Here is a 22,904-nt window from a genome sequence, read left to right on the forward strand (position 1 = left end):
ACAAAATTTGGAAAAGGTGATGGGGTCGGAATACTCGCCGAAGGCACTGTGTGTATATGTATGTATATATATATATATATATAAAAAAAAAACATTTACAATGCAATAAAATCATATTTATTCCAAAGTCAAAACATTTACATATAGCTACTTCCATGCATTCATATACACAAGTATGCAAACAATGCAACAAGTGCCCTCTATTACAAAAGTGTTAGGCAAAACCAACACAAAGTAAACAACATTTGTTCAAGAAATGTTTATTTAATGAATCAAAACATGAATTAATGTGCTTGCTGAAGGCACGACCACTCTAGATTTCTTAAAATGTAATATGCATTCTTATTATTGGATATCTTCCGCCCGCTCTAGAGCTTAAACTATTTAAGTTATGAACTCAAAACTTTAAAAACATACAACCAGCCCAAACTTAGATTGCTTGAGAATGTATTCATTTTAGAGCATTTATACTTTTTGAACTACATTTTTTTTTTTACATGATCTTTAATGCATTTAATGGCAATAAAAGGACCATTACCTTTTAGTTAATGGCCCTTTTAGTCAAAAGTCAAAACGCATCTCCTCTTGAACCGTTTAAGGGTCTATTCTCATTGACGAGTATTAAGGAGAATTGAGGGATTCTCGAGAGACATAATCGTAATGTAAACTTGCACATTTCTCACGTCTCGAACGCTACCTCCGGAGGTCGCACACGACACTCGGCCGACCGTTGCCCCCCTCTAAGCAGGGCAGTGTAAGCAGAATTTTCTCATTGAGCCCAACATTTATACAGTAAAAATACTAATAGCAGAGCAATGTTTTTGAAATAGCTGAAATGTATAGACATTTTGATATATTTGAGTTGTTTTGTGTTCACCTGAACTTGCAGTAACAGTTTCATTTCTGAAATTGTCACCGTATTTTTAAAAGGCGTCTGCACACTTTCCAGCCGAAACAGTTTGGTAGAATTTGTGCATATATTATGAGACATTTTGTGACGTTTCGGACTTCGATTCGTTTTTTTCCCGGCTGTTCGGGCACACATTTCTTTCTGGAGGCAAGCCGAAGTTTGGAGCCGAACGAAGTCTACTGTAGGTCTACAGTAGGGATTCTTCCATAAAGTCTGTCATTCAACGAGAGATGACTTGTTTTCATAAAATAATACTGCACCAAACATCCTAGTTAGATGTAAAATTGCGGGTCTAAGATCTCCTAGGCAAAAACATCAAAATGAATGACATTTCTTGAGTTATCTTAGATTAATTCTGACTATTCTGAAGAAGTGTAAACTTCCTACTTCATCTCAAAATGGACAAACAGTACTATAGGCGCTTTTCGTTCTGTTTTTCGAGCGAATGTGTTTTAAGGGTGTATGTGAGCACACTAGTTCAGTTTGGCTAGCCGAGTTTGGCTAAGGGCCAGCCGAACTGAAGCACGCCGTAAGAAAGGGATGCTTAGCTATCAACTCCAACCAGACTTTGAAATCAACTTAGCGTGCTTGCATTCAGATTTTTTATACTATAACCATTTCACATTACCATATATTAACATGGGTTTGAATGAGACCCATGGAATAAACTACAATACAAAATATTTAGGCTATCCCAACTTCAATTCATTTGTATAGACTATCATGAATTCAATGCCAACCGTAAGAACACAATGGTAGACACTTACAATGCTAATTATCTGTAACAATTTCAGCTACAAATATTAACACGGCTAACTTTAACACAATGACTCTAAGTCTATGGGGTATCTACTAGCATGCTAGCAGATACCCATAGACTTTGTCATTGTGCTAATGCTAGGTAGCATTGGCACACAAAACTACCTCAAACTTCCTTCTTACTGGACACAAAGACATACAAATCGTATCCACAAGTGCATCTGACTCTGGGGAAGTAGATGAAGGGCCTCATTGAAAAAATCCTAAAATATCACTTTAAGCTAGCAAGCACATTTTTTTTTAGGAAGTGTACTTTTCTAGTTTGAAATGGCTTATTTTTAGTTAGGTAAATTGCCTCTGAAATGCAACCATATTCATTAGTCCAAAGGGCAATGGGGGACAGGAATAGAAAAGAGGAAAAATGTACAAGGCAAGGACCAGACATAATTCCCTCTGAAGCACCAAGAAAGATAGCTAGGCTAGCGGACGGCTGCATAAAAGGTCATATACAGATCAAACAATCACACAGCATTTTGGAAATCACACAGTAAATGTGTCTGTAAACTTTAAACCATTAGGGAGGAAAATCCATCACAACATTATCCTGGGTGCCAGCTTGTTTCTGCTTTAGCCGATTCCTTTGGCCTTACAGAGTGCCAGCCCGTCTCCTACTCCTCTTCCTCCATCATGCCCCAGGCCTCCTCTGCTTTCATATAGTACTGGTTGGCCAGTCGGCCCTTCATGGCCTCCATGGCTGCGTCTGCTGCCTCTGTGAACAGATCACCTGCACAGGGGAGAGAGAGAGAGAAAGTGAGTCTTTGGTTCGTTACTGTAAGTACAACAAAGGTTATCACACAGAAGGCTTGAGTTAGGACTGTTGGCTAATAGTTCTAGGTTCTAAGCTCAGGTGTGGTTCTCTCTGCTGTATCTTACCTGCTCTCTGTGGGTCTGGGTCCAGGCTGTGGCCCCCCTCCTGGTACATCTCAGCCTCTCTGGCCAGCAGCTGGTAGCAAGGCTCGTCCTGCATGCCGTCAAACTCGCCCCCCTCATCATAGTCTGTCATGTTCAGGGCACAGTTGTACCATCTCATCGCCTCCTTCCAGTCCTGGGACCTGAGAACCACAGAGAAGGCTTATAATAGTTTTTATAATATCCATTTCACAGTCCTGATCAATTCTAATCTTTCTCAGATCTCTAGGTAGATATCACCATGTAGGCTAATCAATAAATATGGTGGCAGTTTAGACACAGCCCATCACAAGTTGATACTGTATCTGATATGTTCCACCAGTCGCTGACCTGTCTGGTGAGAGGTTGATGCCGGTGTCGAAGGCCCTGGCCACCAGGATCATGCAGGATCTGTGTCCTGCCTCAGCAGCCTGCAGAAGGAACTTGAAGCCCTTCATACGGCTCCCTGAGTTGTCCTGATGACAAGACAGCAACATGTAGCATGTGATACCAGAGAGAGATTCAAAAGACACCTCTCTAATACACATTGTTATGTTACCGCCTTGTTCAAAAATGTATTTAAAAAAAAAATACAAATCCTCAATCTACACACACAATACCCCATAATGACAAAGTCATTTACAACTTGATTTGAGCCCACCTGTGGTAATTTCAATTGATTGTATATGATTTGGAAAGGCACACACATGTCTATATAAGGTCCCACAGTTGACAGTGCATGTCAGAGCAAAAACCAAGCCATGAGCTCGTAAAGGATTGTCCCTAGTGCTCTGAGACAGGATTGTGTCGAGGCACATTTCTGCAGCATTGAAGGTCCAAGAACACAGTGGCCTACATCATTGTTAAATGGAATAAGTTTGGAACCACCAAGACTCTTCCTAGAGCTGGCCGCTTGGCCAAACTGAGCAATCGGGGAAGAAAGGCCTTGGTCACACTGGCAGAGCTTCAGAGTTCAGAGACCCACTCCAATTTGCATACCGCCCCAAAAGATCCACAGATGATGCAATCTCCATTGCACTCCACACTGCCCTTTCCCACCTGGACAAAAGGAACACCTACGTGAGAATGCTACTCATTGACTACAGTTCAGCGTTCATTACCATACTGCCCTCAAAGCTCATCAATAAGCTAAGGACCTGGGACTAAACACCTCCCTCTGCAACTGGATCCTGGACTTCCTAATGGGCTGCCCCCAGGTGGTAAGGGTAGGTAACAACACATCCGCTACGCTGATCCTCAACACAGGGGCCCCTCAGGGGTGCGTGCTCAGTCCCCTCCTGTACTCCCTGTTCACTCATGACTGCATGGCGAGGCACGACTCCAACACCATCATTAAATTTGCCGATGACACAACAGTGGTAGGCCTGATCAACGACAACAACGAGACAGCCTATAGGGAGGAGGTCAGAGACCTGGCCGTGTGTTGCCAGGACAACAACCTCTCCCTCAAAGTAATCAAGACAAAGGAGATGATTGTGGACTACAGGAAAAAGAGGACCGAGCACGCCCCCATTCTCATTGATGGGGCTACAGTGCAGCAGGTTGAGAGCTTCAAGTTCCTTGGTGTCCAAGTCACCAACAAACTAGAATGGTCCAAAAACACCAAGACAGTTGTGAAGAGAGAACCACAAAACCTATTCCCCCTCAGGAGACTGAAAAGATTTTGCATGGGTCCTCAGAGTTTCTACTGCAGCACCATCGAGAGCATCCTAACTGGTTGCATCACTGTCTGGTATGGCAACTGCTCGGCCTCCGACGGCAAGGCACTACAGAGGGTAGTGCGAACGGCCCAGTACATCACCGGGGCCAGGCTTCCTGCTATCCAGCACCTCTCTACCAGGTGGTGTCAACAGAAGGCCATAAAAATAGTCAAAGACTCCAGCCACCCTAGTCATAGACTGTTCCCTCTGCTACCGCACGGCAAGCGGTACCAGAGCACCAAGTTTAGGTCCAAGAGGCTTCTAAACAGCTTCTACCCCCAAGCCATTAGACTCCTGAACATCTAGTCAATTGGCTACCCAGACTATTTTCAGTGCCCCCTCCCCAACACTGCTACTCTCTGTTGTCATCTATGCATAATCACTTTAATAACTCTACCTACATGTACATACTACAATAAATAACCGGTGCCCCTGCACATTATATCAGTACCCCCCTGTATATAGTCTCGTTATTGTTATTTCACTGCTGCTCTTTAATTACTTGTTACTTTCATCTGTTGTTCTTATCTGAATTTTTTAAAACTGGATTGTTGGTTAGGGGCTCATAAGTAAGCATTTCACTGTAAGGTCTATTACACCTGTTGTATTCGGCGCATGTGACTAATACAATTTGATTTGATTAAATACCTCTAGCTCCATCTCTGACAGTATATGGTGTGGCAGCTGTAGGTAACACTGTCCCAGGGCAACGATAGCCTCTAGTTCCCCACACATGGCGGCTCTCTCCAGGTGGTACATGGCTGAGTCCTGGTCCCACTGCTCCTCCTTGTCACAGAACCGACCAGCCTCGTGGTAATGCACCATCGCCAGGTGCACCTGGGGGAAGAGTCCAGAGGAGATATAGTGTGTGTTTTTAGTGTGTGGGTGGGTGAGCGGGTGTGTGTGCGCGTGCGTGCGCGCCACTCACCTTCCCCAGGATGGACTTGCCAATCTTCCTCTCCAGGATCAGCGAGTCAAGTCTTTCCATCTCCACAGCAACACAGGATGGCCGGTGGACGTGAGAACGAGACGAGTGGTAGACACTCCATTTATCATCTGTCAGCTGGACACAGACACACAGAGTTTAGGAAATTGACAATGAAGCACTGTATCTATAGTATTGCTTGTTCAAAGTAACAACAACTCAAGCACTAATGCAAATCATATTTCACATTCCAGGCATGCACTAAGAGGCAGAACATGATTCTGGTGAACATGCAGTTAGACTGATTGATTGGTTAGGTGATTTGATAAGTATTGGGGCAGGTAGACATGTTGACATGGACAGGCCAAACAAGGAATTAGACTAAAACACAGGGCTGCTGGTGATTTCTCTGTTGTGTTTCAACAAGTTTGCATTAAGTTTTTTGGGTGCACTCAAACTTTTGCCAATACTAAGCATGTGTCATTAGAAAACAAGCAAGTTTCAAATCAACAGCTGCTCCACACTAGAGGGAGAGGCCTGTGTTAGAGGCCTTCATGCAGAGGGCAGGGAATCACCGGTTGGCTGTTGGGGGTGTTTATGGCAGGAGAGTTTAAGTTTGGGTTAGGGGAAGATCTGCTGGGAACCTTTCTCTAGTAAGGAGACAGACAGCAGCAAGAACTCAGTTAGCTCATGGATGAAGGCAAAGATTAGATAGCAGGAAACCTACACTAGTGAGCAAGGGGATAGTGGGTGACACAGAGGGATGAGGACAGGATTATTTGATTATGGCGATGGTGGCTTTGTTGATTATGGTGGTGATGGAAGATTAGACATCGTTATTTTTGTTTACCCGTCTCACACTGTCCTCGTCCGACTCAGAGTAGTATCTGTTGTAGCGGTGGGGGCGGGCCTACATGGTGACATCATACAGTATAAAACCTACTGCTAAGAGGCCATAAACAGAGCTAAAGAGAGGGCCAGGTTCACACTAACATAGCTATACAAAGGGTAATAGTTGAACAGCTTTAAATGCTGGTGAGTCAAGAAAGAATCCATGTCATGGTGAGCAAACATGAACAATAACAGCAGTTGACAGTTACAGCAGTTGACAGTTTCCATAAAGCATTTATGATGGATAGGTTCACTAAGACCAAGTGTTGGTGTGGAGAATATATACCCCATCTGCATGGTCGGTTGGGTCCCCTTCACTCCTCCTCTCACTTGGACAACCACTGTCTCCTCCATTCTCTGAGTCCTACAGGAATAAGAAAAAAACACAACCCTCAGTACATGCCAACCAACCATAACTAATGTCATTCTTGTGATCAGAATCACCAGAGTCATTTCAACAAAGCCTTGACTGACTTTGTGTTCTGGGCTGTGGCTGCGGTTGTGTTTCTCTCGTTCATCCATCTCATTTATGAAAGACCAACCTGAGGGTGAGAAACCAGACGTTAGATTAAAATGTTTAATGGCTGATAATTATTTCTTTTTTTAAATCAAGTTGAAGTAGTTCAACTATGTATATCTCAAACAGAGCACTCTAGCCTAGGGTACCAAATAAAACTGTTTTGAAGTCAGTTTTATGGAGATTTAGGCATGCTATTTGGAACATAATGTTAATGCTGAGCTGAAAATAAGAAAACAAACCCATATGGTGGGTCATTGATTTTACAGGCCCACAGATTACATTCTAGATCTTCAAAATATTTGATACATTTGTAATTTGGGTGAACTATAACCTCTAAAAACTGTTCTTACCCAGAGGAGACCTGCCCATGGAGCCCATAGAGAAGTGCTGTCCTAGTGGAGAGCCGGGGAAGGCGTGGGGCGAGCAGGGGATGGAGTCACTTATGTCACTCATAGAGTCATCCCCAGACGAGGTCTCCGACAGGTGGGAGAGAAGTGGGGCCACACGGCCCCCTGATATAGTACGAAAACGAGTGAAACCACACTGTTCCTCACTACCCCTCAGTACCGTCTGGGCCGACTTCTGATTGGAGTAGAGAGTTGAAAATATTGTTAAAAGATAACTAAAATTACCATTCTAAATAGCTGCATAAAATCTGCAAACAGTGACCGAGGTCTTAGCCTGTGGTGAGGTAGTATTCTGTCTAATGTACTGATATAATTTCTGTGGTAATATGACGACTGTGGCTATACCTAGGAGATATGTGATGCTGTGTGTCAGCCACATGCCCTTTGATTCTACTTCAAGATGATTATACAGTGCATTTGGAAAGTATTCAGACCCCTTGAGTTTTTCCACATTTCGTTATGTTACAGGTTGGTTCCAAAAAGGTATTAAAATTGTTTTTGAATACATTTACTCAATGACAAAGCAAAAACAGTTTTTTAGAAATGCTAGCAAATTTATTAAAAATAGAAAATTGAAGCTATTTTCAGGTCTCTCCAGAGCTGTTCGATTGGGTTCAAGTCCGAGCTCTGGCTGGGTCACTCAAGGACATTCAGAGACCTTTTTGACGTTCATCTTTCCCTTAATCCTGACTAGTCTCCCAGTCCCTGCAGCTGAAAAATATCCACACAGCATGATGCTGCCACCACCATGCTTCACCGTAGGGATGGTGCCAGGTTTCCTCCAGACATGATGCTTGGCATTCAGGCCAAAGAGTTCAATCTTGGTTTCATCAGACCAGAGAATCTTGTTTCTCATGGTCAGAGTCCTTTAGGTGCCTTTTGGCAAACTCCAAGAGGGCTGACATGTGCCTTTTACTGGGGAGTGGCTTTCATCTGGCCACTCTACCATAAAGGCCTGATTGGTGGAGTGCTGCAGAGATGGTTGTCCTTCTGGAAGTTCAATGTGCATAAATGTTTTGGTACCCTTCCCCAGACCTGTGCCTCGACACAATCCTGTCACTGAGCTCTACGGACAATTCCTTTGGCCCCATGGCTTGGTTTTTGCTCTGACATGGACTGTCAACTGTGGAACCTTATATAGACAGGTGTGTGCCTTTCGCACAGTTGCACTCCAATCAAGTTGTGGAAACATCTCAAGGATGATCAATGGAAACAGGATGCACCTCATCTCAATTTCGAGTCTCATAGCCATGGGTCTGTATACTTATGTAAATAAGGTTATTAATAAGGTTAAGGGTATTGTGTGTCAATGAGGAAAACTATTTATTTCATACATTTTAGAATAAGCCTGTAACATAACAAAATGTTGAAAAACGGAAGGGGCCTGAATACTTTCCGAATGCACTGTATTTCTATGGTCTCACCAGCAGTGTGTTGGTGCAGTCTAGCTGGCTTTTCTCTGCAGTGGAGAGGTCAAAGGGTGTGAGCCCCATACTCTTACATATCTTATTACACAGGTGGGAGTGGAAGAACAGTGCCATGCCCCGCACACCTGTAACACACACACACGTATGTTGTAATCTATTTGAAAGTCTTTCGCTAAGGTGGGTCACAATTCAAAATGTCAGTCTTCCTCATTGTGTTGCTAACACTGACTGTGTGAGAGAAAGCCGTACCCAGGTTTCCGTCTCCGAAGTCTGTCCCCCTCTCTGTGTGGATCTGAGGGTCCGTGTAGAGGTCCCCCACCCCCTGGATGTCCACCACGATCAGCTGGTGGGCCGAACGTTCAAACGAGAAGTGACTGAATGCCTGCAGGCAGAAAGAAAAATACTAGGGTTACAGGCAGAAAGAAAAATACTAGGGTTACCGGCAGACGACAAAAAGCTGCTTACAGATATTTGGAAAGGTTGCAGGTTCACAGAACAAAGGGGGGAAAAGCATAGATATGGTAAAGAGGTCAATGGAACACAGACCATGAGGGATAGAAGGACGCTGGATTGGCGCACATTCAATAAATCTGATCTAACAAAGTGGATATTCGCCATGACTGATGTATTGTAGAAGGCCCACAATGTGGTTACTAAAGTCCCATTTGGATCGATTTGGCTGTTTTCGCTGCATAACATTAGAAGTTGTTCCTTTTCAGGTTTAGAAGAAGTGACTGCTAAATGCTAACTCCCGTTCGTATAAGCTGGTAGCATAGCTAACATACAGAAATTGGCGTTGGTAGTCAGTCTTTTTTAACAGCAATGCAGTTGATTGGTGACGATGATAAACATGTATTGGGGTTGACATCCATACAAGCTAGGGGTGTGCTGACATGGCCATACTCGTATCCATAAATTGACAGTTGATAGTCGGATCGAATGATACTCGTGATTGAAAAAAAACTAAATGTTTTAATATGCCTAAGTAGAAAATACCCATCTCCATGCACGTTTATAGACCAAACAAGCTGCAGATTGAACTCAGCGGAGGGGTGTGCATGTCTGACCCGTGTCTGTCCTCAACGTCTTTACCATTTGAATTATGGGCTCCCGAGTGGCACAGCGGTCTGAGGCCCTGCATCTCAGTGCTAGAGGCGTCACTACAGACCCTGCTTCGATCCTGGGCTGTATCACAACCGGCCGTGACTGGGAGTCCCATAGGGCGGCGCACAATTGGCCCAGTGTCGTCCGGGTTTGGCCGGGGTAGGCCGCCATTGAAAATAAGAATTTGTTCTTAACCGACTTGCCTAGTTCAATAAAAGGTCAAATATCATAGTAGGAGGCAGCAGCAGTCTGAATGATCAGACCGAAACAGAGAAATACAGCATCACTCTATCCAATCAGAGCAGCAGGATTAATGTACAGCCCCCCCCTTTACAAACAGGAAAACTAGCCTGTTGAGTTATTTAGACCATGTAGTGCCTCACTTGACTGACTAGAATGAGAAAGACGCGTGCTGGCACCTAAAAATTGGCACGGATAATTAAAAACTTAAAACATAATCAAGTTCTATTGACCTCTTTACCGCATCTATTATATTGAAAAATCTAGCAATTGATAACAGAAAGATGAAGATGCATCTTCGGTTTCTGCAGCTCAGGAGTTATACATAGAGTTGGACAATAAATCTACAGTAGTAACACCCACTGTACCTGTGGAGTGAGCCTGATGTTGTCATCCTTGACGAAGCCAGAGTTGGAGTTGTATTTGATGTACTTCCCCTCTATGTAGTGTTCCAGGTGATACAGAGGTTTACCTGGACGCTCCATCATCTCAATCACACACATCTGCATGATGTCCACCTGGGGGGGGAGAGAGAGGGAGGAGTGGTTAGTTTAACTTAAAATGTGGAAAATCCACAATCCTATCAATCAATCTATCAATCAACAGGATGACTCATTGGTTAATTAAAATGTTCCATCCATACCTGTTTGGGTGGCCTGTGGCGGTTGTACTCTTCTCCCCAGAGTTTGGCCTCCATCTGCAGCCTGACATCCTCAAAGTACACATCCCTGTCCACAGGCTCCATGTAGCGCTTCGTCACATAGTTACACGCACACTTCCAGTTACTACTATGGGAGAAGTTAGACAGCTTCTTCCTGTAGAAGAAGGAAAGGAAATATGGAAAAAGAGGCATTGAAAGACAAGAACGGCACTGTACTAAAATGAAAGGAACGTTTAAAAAAAGTAAACCCTGAAGAATGTTAGTTGTGTATCAGACTGACAACAAACTAAGATGGTATTACCCAACTAAATCCTACAATATTCCCAAGGTTTTGAAATTGTGTATCTCTTGGGCATTGTGTATTTTTGATGATAAACATGTTTTTTTTGTGGTTAGAAACAGTGTTTGGGCTTGTTAGAGGGCAAGGGCTTATTTCCTCTGTGTGTTTGTGAGAGGGATGTTCTTCTGTGGAAGGCATGGACTGCCAGTGGTCTGATCTAGACATGACGGATGCCTCATTGCCTCCCGCACACTGTTCCCACAGAAAGAGGTCAAATCATAATAAGGTCATTATATTAATAATATTCCCGCTGCCTATAGCTGCAAAAGTCAGCCTCGACCAGAGTTCAGCAAACTCAGTTTGAGATAGAGAACTCTACTGGGTGCCATGACAAGTTTAATGGTGATCACATTCCATAAAAAAATGTGAATTAGAATGTTGTAGTTATGGAATGTTTGGTTCCATTTGGATATCTATGTATTGCTCTAAGCTGGACTAAATGGGTCTGAGAGCGATACTTGTGGAACGTGAATTGGGGACCTGTGCATCTTGTGCCGTTTTTTCAGACTGTATGGCAAACATGACTAATTATTCTGAACGATAATCAAATTAAATCCAAATCAAATTGTATTTGTCACCTTTGCCGAATACAAAAGGTATAGTAGACCTTAACTTGAAATGCTTACTTACAAGCCCTTAACCAACAATGCAGCTCAATAAATAGAATTAAGAAAATATATTTACTAAATATAGTAAAAAATATATTTACTAAATAAAGTAAAAAATATAATAAAAATAATAACGAGGCTATATACAGGGGGGGTACCAGTACCGAGTCAATGTGCGGGGGTACAGGTTAGATAATGAGTGAAACTTACGTTCTGAAGCATTCCCTCATGGCCCCGCGTCCAAAAGGCTGTGAGAAACAAAAATGACAAATCAATCATATGAGAAAGTCGATCAATTCACCAAGCTTTTGTAAACGTTCACATTCAAATAAACAGTGTCACTACACTGAACAAAAATATTAAAAAACGCAAACATTTCTAAGAGTTACAGTTAATAAGGAAATCAGTCAATTCAAATAAATGTATTAGGCCCTAATCTATTGGTGTCACATGACTGGAAATACAGATTTGAATCAGTTGGTCACAGATACCTAAAAAAAAAAAAAATATGAGCATGGAACAGAAAACCAGTCAGTATCTGGTGTGACCACCCTTTTGCCTCATGTAGTGCGACATCTCATTCGCATAGAGTTGATCAGGTTGTTGATTGTGGCCTGTGGAATGTTGTCCGACTCCTCTTCAATGGCTGTGTGAAGTTGCTGTATACTGGCCGGAACTTGAAAACGCTGTCATACACATTGATCCAGAGCATCCCAAACATGCTCAATGGGTGACATGTCTAGTGAGTATACAGGCCATGAAAGAACTGGGACATTTTCAGCTTCATGGAATTGTGTACAGATCCTTGTGGGCCGTGCATTATCATGCTGAACATGAGGTGATGGTGGCAGACGAATGGCACGACAATGGGCCTCAGGATCTCATCACGGCATCTCGGAGCATTCAAATCGCCATTGATAAAACGCAATTGTGTTTGTTGTCCATAGCTTATGCTAGACCATACCATAACCACACCGCCACCATGGGGCACTCTGTTCACAACATTGACATCAGCAAACCACTCGCCCACACAACGCCATACTGTCTGCCATCTGCCCTGTACAGTTGAAACCGGGATTCAGGCGTGAAGAGCACACTTCTCCGGCGTGCCAGTGGCCATCGAAGGTGGGCATTTGCCCACTGAAGTCAGTTACAATGCCAAACTGCAGACAGGTCAAGACCCTGTTGAGGACAACGAGCATGCAGAGGAGTTTCTCTGAGACGGTTTCTGACAGTTTGTGGAGAAATTCTTTGGTTGTGCAAACCCACAGTTTCATCAGCTGTCCTGGGTGGCTGGTCTCATACGATCCTGCAGGTGAAGAACCTGGATGTGGAGGTCCTGGGCTGGCGTGGTTACATGTGGTCTGCGGTTGGACGTACTGTCAAATTCTCTAAAACAACGTTGGAGGTGGCTTATGGTAGAAAAATGAACAATCAATTCTCTGGCAACATTCCAGCAGTCAGCATGCCAATTGCACACTCCCTCAACTTGAGACATCTGTGGCATTGTGTTGTGTAACAAAACTGCACATTTTAGAGTGACCTTTTATTGTCCCCAGCACAAGGTACACCTATGTAATGATCATGCTGTTTAATCAGTATCTTGATATGCCACACCTGTCAAGTGGAAGGATTATCTTGGCTCACTAAAAAGGATGTAAACAAATTTGTGCACAACATTTGAGAGAAATAAAATGTGTGTGTATGGAACATTTCTGGGATCTTTTATTTCAGCTCATGAAACCAAAACTTTACATGTTCTATTTTTCTTCACTGTATATTCCACATACATATGTTCTGATCAATAATACAATTATAGATTACTGATGATTTAGGAGCGGAGGCATACCTGGCCAGAAACCTTGATGTGCACTGTGTCTTGAGACCATGCCGCCGTGATTGCATTGTACCTGAGGAAAGATAAAGCAAATAACATTCACCAAACATTAATCAAACATTATTATTCCATTCTATATGGGCCAGAATTCTGGACTTGTGTAACCAACATGGTGATGACTAGAAAGTGTAACCTCGACCACAATGATCTATGTACACTGAAAGGGTCAGGATTAGGACAGAAAATAGAAACAAACAGAGTACATGGATTTGTTCTGACCAGGACCTGAGCTGCTTATCCTCAGATCTGTGCTAATAGCCTGTAATTCTTGTCAACCAATTGAGTGTGTGTTTACCAACAACAAACTCAACAAATATGCCTGTTTGTACTCTGTTCTGTTGGAATGCCATTATCACCAATATGATATTGATGTTACATGTCACAATAAATTAGGGGAACATTTCAAACACGCACACTGATATTGAAAGCTTGGTATGTCTGAGACTGGGTCAGCCATACACAGATAAGAAGACACACAGCAGACCCAGAGGCTAAGGCTAATATTTACACAGTCTGTCCTGCCCTTCCATGCGTATTTCTCGGCCCAGAACTCTGTGTACCATGTTTGTCATATTGGAGGCATGGAACAGGAAGATGGCACAAAGCCAATAGCTAATAGACCAGAGAGGCTTAGGAAGAGTAAGGTTACAACCGGGTTAAAAATCAACCCAGACACACCTCTCCCCTAACCTGGCTCTGTCTAGGCAGGGCTTTGTCATACAGTAAGAGGTGATTAGTAATACAAACAAACACGTTAGAGAATGCAGAAGTCTAACCCCTATTATCTAAAGGGGGGGGGGGGGGGGGCATCCCTCTAGTTGTTCTCCTGGCTGCACTGCCTGGAGAATTTGGGCGAGTTCTATGTAATCTCAATGCCTGGAGAAATGTTCAACGTCTCAGGAACAACGATATAACATTATTCTTAGATGTACAGCGTTACTGGAAAGACTGACCCCGGAATGCACCGTTTGGTTTCAAACGAAGCGTTTTGGTGTGGGCAGGCAGCCCTGATATCTGCCACGAGGGAACTTTGTGCACTGGCCAAGAAAACTTGGAAGGGCCATTGGAAATGGAGTGATATCATGTACTGTACCTTCAGAAAGGGCAGGGGTGGGGGATGGGGTGTATTTGTCAACAACTCTAGTAGAGGTCGACCGACTATGATTTTGCAACGCCGATACCGATAATTGGAGGACCAAAAAAAGCCGATACCGATTAATCGGACGATTTATAAATATATATATATACACATTTGTAAAAATGACAATTACAATAATACTGAATGAACACTTATTTTAACTTAATATACTACATCAATAAAATCAATTTAGTCTCAAACAAATAATGAAACATGTTCAATTTGGTTTAAATAATGCAAAAACAAAGTGTTGGAGAAGAAAGTCAAAGTGCAATATGTGCCATGTAAAAAAGCTAACGTTTAAAACCCAGTCTCCCCCCTCCTTTTTCGAACATTCTGTTAAAAATCGCGCAACATTTCAGCGTCCTGCTACTCATGCCAGGAATATAGTATATGCATATGATTAGTATGTGTGGATAGAAAACACTCTGAAGTTTCTAAAACTGGTTAAATCACGGCTGTGACTATAACAAAGCGTGTGTTTCATCGAAAAGCGCAAGAAAAACTGGTCACTGAAAGCTGAAAAAAGTATCCATGCGCCACTTTCATGTATTGTTTAAAGGACACCAAATTTAATATGGACACGGATGCAATTCCTACAGCTTCCACACGATGTCGCCAAAAACGTACTTTTCATTGACAAAAATCCTTTGAGACATGACCAATAGATCCGTCATTCCATCCAGCCTACAACAATCGATTTTGGAAGATTGAAAAATGGACATTGTTTTCTTGAGTAGCTGCTATTGAATACAGATCGCCCAGTGATCAATTTGATCGCTTATTAACGTTTACAAATACCTAAAGTTGGGTTACAAAAGTAGGTTGAAGTGTTTTGTCAAAGAATATAGGCAACTTATATAATTTTTAAAAATGACGTTGCGTGTTGGAAAATAGTTTTTTCCTGAAGCAGACAGGCTATACAAATGGATATTTTGGGCATACATGGACGGATTTAATCGGGAAAAAGACCAATTTGTGATGTTTATGGAACATATAGGAGTACCAACAAAGAATATCATCAAAGTTAATGAATGTTTTATATTTTATTTCTGCGTTTTTGTGTAGCGCCGGCTATGCTAATTCTTTTGTTTACGTCCCCTTCAGGTATATTGGGGTGTTGCATGCTATCAGATAATAGCTTCTCATGCTTTTGCCAAAAAGCATTTTAAAAATCTGACTTGTTGGCTAGATTCACAACGAGTGTAGCTTTAATTCAATACCCTGCATGTGTATTTTAATGAACGTTTGAGTTTTAACGAGTACATTTAGCATTTAGCGTAGCGCATTTGCATTTCCAGGTGCCTAGTTGAGACGTCTGCGTCTCAAGTAGGATCAAGAGGTTTTAAGTTCCTTGCTCAGAACATGTGAAAGCTGGTGGTTCCTTTTAACATGAGTCTTCAATATTCCCAGGTAAGAAGTTGTAGGTTGTAGTTATTAATGGACTATTTATCTCTATACCATTGGTATTTCATATACCTTTGACTATTGGATGTTCTAATAGGTACTTTAGTATTACCAGCCTAATCTCGGGAGTTGATAGGTTTGAAGTCATAAACAGCGCAATGCTTGAAGCACAGCGAAGATCTGCTGGCAAATGCAGGAAAGTGCTGTTTGATGAATGTTTACGAGCCTGCTGCTGCCTACCACCGCTCAGTCAGACTGCTCTATCAAATCATAGACTTAATTATAACATAATAACACACAGAAATACGAGCCTTAGGTCATTAATATGGTCAAATCCGGGAAACTATAATTTCGAAAAACAAAACGTTTATGCTTTCAGTGAATACGGAACCGTTCCGTATTTTATCTAACGGGTGGCAACCCTAAGTCTAAATATTACTGTTACATTGCACAACCTTCAATGTTATGTCATAACTATGTACAATACTGTCAAATTAATTACGATCTTTGTTAGGAAGAAATGGTCTTCACACAGTTCGCAACGAGCCAGGCGGCCCAAACTGCTGCATATACCCTGACTCTGCTTGCACAGAACGTAAGAGAAGTGACACAATTTTCCTAGTTTAAATATATTTATGTTAGCAGGCAATATTAACTAAATATGCAGCTTTAAAAATATATACTTGTGTATTGATTTTAAGAAAGGCATTGATGTTTATGGTTAGGTACACATTGGTGCAACGACAGTGCTTTTTTTCCGCAAATGCGCTTGTTAAATCACCCGTTTGGCGAACTAGGCTGTGATTCAATGATAAATTAACAGGCACCACATCGATTATATGCAACACAGGACAAGCGAGATAAACTAGTAATATCATCAACCATGTCTAGTTAACTAGTGATTATGTTAAGATTGATTGTTTTTTTATAAGATAAGTTTAATGCTAGCTAGCACCTTAACTTGGCTCCTTGCTACCACGCAGTCTCCTTGTGGAGTGCAATATAATTGGCTATGATCGGTGTACGAAAATGCAGATTACCGATTGTTATGGAAACTTGAAATCGGCCCTAACTAATCGGTCATTCCGATTAATCGGTCAACCTCTAAACTCTAGTACAGGGTAGGGATCAAGCCCACTGACACAGGAATATGTACCTGTATCGTATGCATGGCTCTGTCTTGACTTCTTCCAGGTGAAACTCAGCCCATGGGTCAGGCATGGCCTTGGCCTTCTCTATGGCTCTTTTCCACACCGCCTGGGACAATGGGGAAACATGACATATATTTTAGGTAACTATCACACTCACTGTGTAATACAGCTTATGTTAAGGGAAGCGTCAGACACTGGGGATATATACATGATACAGACAGATACATTGTCTACACACAAACCCAGACGGCAGGATTAAAGCTGGACTCCTTAATGGTGAAACTGCCACGGCAGTTTGCAATATTACAAAAACAAAGAAGTTACTGCAAACAACAAACAGTTTTTTTCCTCCTCCGACATCATTTCACACGCAGAATATGTGCTGCCATTTTTATTTACCACATTGCGTAACGCTTCTCACATCCGGTTCATCAACAAAACAAGCACAACCACGCTGGTGGTGGGGCAGACAGTAGAGCTACTGCCCTACTGCGGATTCCATCTTTAAGTGTCCTGACAGGTGGATTGCTAATCTTTCCGGTTCTGTGGAAGTGTTGAGGAACATGCAAATCCCTCTTTTGAATTGATAGAGGAAAACACAATATAGCGAGAGATATGGCAAACAGACACACACATCAACAGAGGACCATGAGAAGGTTGCTTCAATCAGGACAGGATTATATGACACAGGGCCAAAAGTATTTTCTGACCACATACGACCTACTGGAAGATTAAGAAGTGTCCCACTAGCTGTCCTATCTGGCAGTCACCCATGAGCCCTACATTGTACAATAACCAGCTAATAACCACAGCCAGCACTTGGGGCCAGAGGTTTTCCCAACCAAAAACTCTGGACTGTTGCACTCCACTTTCTCAGAACTAACAGTGGTCCAAGTGGCATTAGCTATTAACGTAAACCTGTTAGTAACCTGAACCTCCCCTACAGTAGCACCCTCCTACTCACAAACATGTGGCATTTTAGGCTGGTGTATATTTAGCCTGAACTATTTACATTGATGTATGAAGGTCATGTTTTTAACAGGCTGAAGGCCACTGCTGGTTGGTGAGAAACATACACCAGATATTGCACGTCAGCCCCTGGTCACTTGAAGTTTGCGTGTCCCTTCACACGTCCCAGTTGATGGTATATACTGCGTCTCTGGTGCAGTTGTACCCTTGTGATGAGCGACACCATCTCCTCACAAAACCGGACCACCAGACATAAGATATAGTAGTGGTAAACTATGGTACTGTATATACAGCATGCCTGGTTGCTGCTTTTCTACTGCACTGGAGCTGAAAATGACATTTAGAATAAGAGAAACAATACTGTTTGTTTCAACCATTATCATAATGTGCTTACTTGCTGCTTATTACATTTACATTAGCCTAACTCTTCATAATATTCTTGAGGACTGCTGCATGGGTTAGGAGAATTAAAAATGACAGTTAGGTGGATTAAGGATCTAGATTTTTGTTTAATAACTAAAGGAGAAAACACATTTCTTGGGTAGGGAAACGATCATACAGGTACAATGGAAAAAGAAAGGAGGAAGGAATAAATTATTTAAAGAGTAAATGAATGTTAGGAAGGTGAGGAGGAAGGAGGCAGTCACTGATGCAAAAGGAGGGGTAGATGAAACATGATGATTAACGTACCCGTGCATTGTCAGAAAACGCCCCAAACCCGACAGACTGTTGTGGAGTTTCTTTCTCCGTTTCATTCTATGTGGAGTAGAGAAATTAACTGTTTTATATCAGCAACTTAACCATACATGAGCAGCAGAGAAAAATACTTATTGAGTTTAGTTGACTATGTTGTTGAACATTCCATGAAAACTGAATTCTTGGCCTTATTGACAGTAGAATGTGTTTTGGAATTTGGTTCCAACCTTGCGACCCATAAATTCTACATCTCTAACAGTCTTCCCAACTCTGTATGTATAACTATAACGCTGATGAGGAAGGGCTATTAATTCCTTCACATCAAGCCCACTCTATAGGCTGGCCTACTGGATCAGAAGGCCAAGGGTTAGCACTGTGAGAGGGATGTTTACATATCACATCATTATGTGAAGGGAGATACGCTCTTTGGGTACTTACTGTTCTGAGAGAGAGAAAGAGCACACAGACAAGAGGCAGCTGAGCTGCTGCTCTCAGCCACAGCAGATGCACACATACACAGACATGCAGAGAAAGATATAAGGAGAAAGCCCTCACTCTAAGGCAGAGTTGTTCTGACCACATCTCTAGCAGTGAGAGCAGGGGCACCATTTTGCATACTGACAATAGAGCAACAGTACAAAGCAACAAGTCAGCTCTTGTCCTGTCAGCTTTTGCCCAGCACACCATGGCACTTTCAGAATGTACTGAACCGTGTGAATATTGCACCTACGCTACTGCTGCTCACCTTGTAGGAGAAGGAGTTTTTGGGGGAGTTAGACAGCTGCTTGCTGTGGACGAGATTCTTTAAATAGCCACAGATGTCTTCGGCCTGGCTGACAGGGTCGTCTGTGATTGGACAGATGTAGTAGTCGTCCTCGTCGCTATCGTAAGCGTTGCTTAGAGATGGGGCCCGTTGATCAGGGGTCCTCTGTTGCAGTGGGTTACGTTGGGCACTGCCCACCTCATCCATACTGAATATCAGTTCATCCTCCATGTTGACTGGTAGGGGTCTGTGTGATGAGTACTGGGATGGGTTAACACAAGAAAAAAATACACGCACACAAAGATGTGAATATTAATGTACACACAGAGACAAACCGACAGATGGCTGCTTTTGAGTCAATGACAATCTAGCTAAGTGTGTTTAACTGTGTTCAATCAATCACAAATGCAACAATGAAATTGTCCCATGTGGATGATAGTATTACTTTGCATACAGAAACAATTTTGAAAATAACTATATTACAACTATTTTATAACTAAAATATAATTATTACTACAGGCATTACCATTTTTAAAAAATGCAGCAGGACTGTAGGAATGCTCGGTCAGGGTTCACTCAATCACACCCGTAAATTCCATGTCTATATACGGACTGCAGTTCCTACAAGGTACAACTCCACACGAAACGTTCATTAGCATTTCACTACATGCCACGCCCACATTTAAATTATTTTGGATAATGGTATAACTAGGGGTACAGCAACATCTTCCATCTTTAGATTGAGGTATGTTTCCCAAAAATATCCCGAGCCGCTTCAGAAAGAAAAAACGGCACCACCATAATACATAACTCTAAATACACACCAACCACCTCTGTAGCCAAAATGTCAACATTTACAGGCCTACTTATTTTCTGCAACACACTCACTCCTGACATTCTTAGCAAGCAAGTGCCAGCTAGGCCTTTTAACTTGACTACTGGAGACAATTGACTTCAGGAAAAGAGAGGCTATCAGCTGATAGTGAATGATGAGGTCTATCTGCTAGCTAGTTATGCTGTTTGTTCGGCTGCTGACAACTGCCTCTTTAAAAAAAAAAGTAGATTTGCCCTCTTCTCTGTCCATAAGTGAGAGATAAACATGAAAGATACATCTGAAATGTAGGCAAATGGCCATTGTAGCAATAAGGCCTGTGGAAAATTGGCCATATACCACAAACCCCTGAGGTGCCTTATTGCTATTATAAACTGGTTACCAACTAGTTAGAGCAGTACAAATAAATGTTTTGTCATACCTGTGGTATATGGCTGTTCAAGAGTTTACGAAATTATCTCATTTGATTTGCAATTCAATACATATAAAATTAAAACATTGAAAATAAACAAAACATTTAACTCAAAAGTTATTCATAAAAAAATTAAAAATCCATGAGCTGGGAGGGCACTTATTTATAGGAGGGCAAAGGGGCAGATGCTCGGGCAGCTGTACATTCCAACCTGAAAGGTTAAAATGTATTTACTGCCTGCCTGAATCTAACCCTTGTATCAAGGTGCCTGTCGAATTGAGGTGTTTCCCACTGGGAAGCTGTATCACCGTGCCAGTGCCTTCATTGCTGGGACTTGCTTACTAGTTGAGATTTCTGCTCTTCACTCCGTTGTCAGTTTAGCCTACATTTCACCGATCTTAATAGCAGAAAGCCTTAAAAAAAACGATTGTGTCCTTCAAGGCAGCTGTCAATGATCACGTTAGGCTGCGTTTTTTTTTAAATGGAGGTTTGATCGCAGGGCAAGGCACAAGCAATGTTTGCAGTTTTCGGTTTAGTTATTTGTTTCAAGTGTATTAGTTTATAAATAGATCTGCCAAAATTCATAATCTCTCCCATGTCTTATTCGACTAGTAGGTGTTCTGAAATGTTTATCGCGTACCTACATTTTACTCCCTCTGTTTAATATAACACACATACATTCATTACTAATTTAGGTTGCCTACGTGAAGTTTATTCTACAGAAAGTATTTTACTCTGATGTGTGCCACAGAAAGTGTTTGACTCTAGTTACAAAATTGGGGGGGGTCGGTAAAGCCATTTTCTTGCCTGCCGACCCACCCACCTACCTTCTAATTTCCTTAATTTGGTCACTAGAGTCAAATACTTTCTATGGAACAAACGTTAAGATAGGCAACCGAAATGAATGTATGTGTGTTATATTAAACAGAGGGAGTAAAATGTAGGCAAGCAATAAACAGCTAAGAACAACTACTAGTCGAATAAGACGTGGGAGAGATGACGAATTTTGGCAAAGACATGTATTTATAGATTAATACACTAGAAACAAACCGAAAACTGCACTTTACTAGTGCCTCCCCTGCGATCAAACCGCCAGAAAAAATATCATGAAATGAGGCCAAACGTGATCATTGACAGCTGCCCTGAAGGGAAACAAATAAAATAAAAATGCTTTCTGCTACTAAGATCAGTGAAATGTAGGCTAAACTGACAAGGGAGGGAAGAACAGAAATCTCAAATAGCAAGCAAGTCGAAGCATGGAAGAATTTAGTGTGCGCGTTCACGCGAAGGGGGGGGGGTTTTGGCAGGTGGAGATTTTCGGCACAACGCCGGCAGTAGTTACCGTGGCCAAATATTTTCCTCCAAGTTTTTTTTAAGTAGCATAGCAGCCTGCACGGAAAGTCAGTTTTTCACAACATCGGTACAGTGTCATTCGCCCCCGCATGTCGAACACTGCTTTCCCGTAGTTCTGATAACGTTATGGCGTGAGAAGTAACGTTAGCTTGCTAGTGTAGCCAACCCAACTTTCGCGTGGCACGTATTGGTGTGCAGGCGATCGTCACGACACAAATCCCCACACGACACACCCCCAGTCTGCTGTACGCTGATACTAGACCCTTGTCGCCAATTCACCTGTTAACAATGTTATTGTAAAGACCCGGGTTTATAAAAACATTTGCTGCAGTGCAGTTACGTAACACGTGTGTGCAAAGACAGACAGTACTGCTATTGCTTACCTAATCTGAACGGTGGACAGAGGCTACTTGATGAAAATATGCATGCCCTGACAATCCTCCACCAACTTCCTCTTCGTCTCCTGCGGGTTGTCTGTCTGGCGGTATTTGCAGTTTTCAGGTAGTTGCTAGCTTGACAGCTGTTACTCCAGGTGCATGCCAAATCAGAGGACCACTGCTGGACTGTGGTGGATTCTGGCCTGAGGATCCAGGGCGAGTCGCGCTTCTCTGTTTTGTCTGTTCCCTGGGCCACGTTCAGTTGTCGAACGTTTCAGATATAAATATATAGAAGAACAAGACCAAGGAATCATGTTGCATCTATTCATGACATCTCTATCTGAACATTCCAAAACGTTTTTTTTTTTGTTGAAGGCGCCCTTGGTCCACCCGTCCGCCACTGCGACGTGTACTCCCTGCACGTATCTTTGCAGTCTAGGACAGCCAC

At 42.4% G+C, this 22,904-nt stretch overlaps 1 protein-coding gene across 5 annotated transcripts; it reads right to left on the reverse strand.

The window, feature by feature from the left end:
* Positions 1–101: 101 nt before the first annotated feature.
* On the reverse strand, positions 102–22,904 carry LOC139376684 (eukaryotic elongation factor 2 kinase-like). Of its 5 annotated transcripts, none has more exons than XM_071119533.1 (19): positions 22,463–22,893; positions 19,465–19,743; positions 18,714–18,779; positions 17,060–17,160; positions 13,311–13,371; positions 11,672–11,709; positions 10,496–10,667; positions 10,221–10,370; positions 8,758–8,890; positions 8,506–8,633; positions 7,025–7,256; positions 6,629–6,696; positions 6,441–6,518; positions 6,114–6,173; positions 5,267–5,401; positions 4,987–5,175; positions 2,969–3,093; positions 2,603–2,781; positions 102–2,453 (listed from the first exon to the last, which is right to left on the reverse strand). In XM_071119533.1, exons 2-19 carry the CDS (start codon positions 19,711–19,713, stop codon positions 2,338–2,340), a joined length of 2,280 nt encoding a protein of 759 aa, XP_070975634.1. In that variant the 5' UTR covers positions 19,714–19,743; positions 22,463–22,893; the 3' UTR covers positions 102–2,337. The 5 variants fall into 5 exon arrangements, with proteins under 5 accessions (XP_070975634.1, XP_070975635.1, XP_070975637.1 ...); XM_071119534.1 differs by lacking the exon at positions 22,463–22,893 and adding an exon at positions 22,069–22,192; XM_071119536.1 differs by lacking the exon at positions 18,714–18,779 and having other exon boundaries at positions 22,463–22,904.

This window comes from Oncorhynchus clarkii, chromosome 20 (genome assembly GCF_045791955.1).
Source record: "Oncorhynchus clarkii lewisi isolate Uvic-CL-2024 chromosome 20, UVic_Ocla_1.0, whole genome shotgun sequence".
NCBI classification, from domain to species: Eukaryota; Metazoa; Chordata; class Actinopteri; order Salmoniformes; family Salmonidae; genus Oncorhynchus; species Oncorhynchus clarkii.

Excerpts from the sequence above, each read along its gene's own strand:
- LOC139376684 (XM_071119533.1), bottom strand. The coding sequence starts at position 19,713 with ATGGAGGATGAACTGATATTCAGTATGGATGAGGTGGGCAGTGCCCAA. Across the intron at positions 10,371-10,495 it reads GCCACAGGCCACCCAAACAG|GTGGACATCATGCAGATGTG; the intron begins GTATGGATGGAA and ends CTCCCCCCCCAG. Across the intron at positions 6,697-7,024 it reads CATGGGCAGGTCTCCTCTGG|GTTGGTCTTTCATAAATGAG; the intron begins GTAAGAACAGTT and ends TCTCACCCTCAG.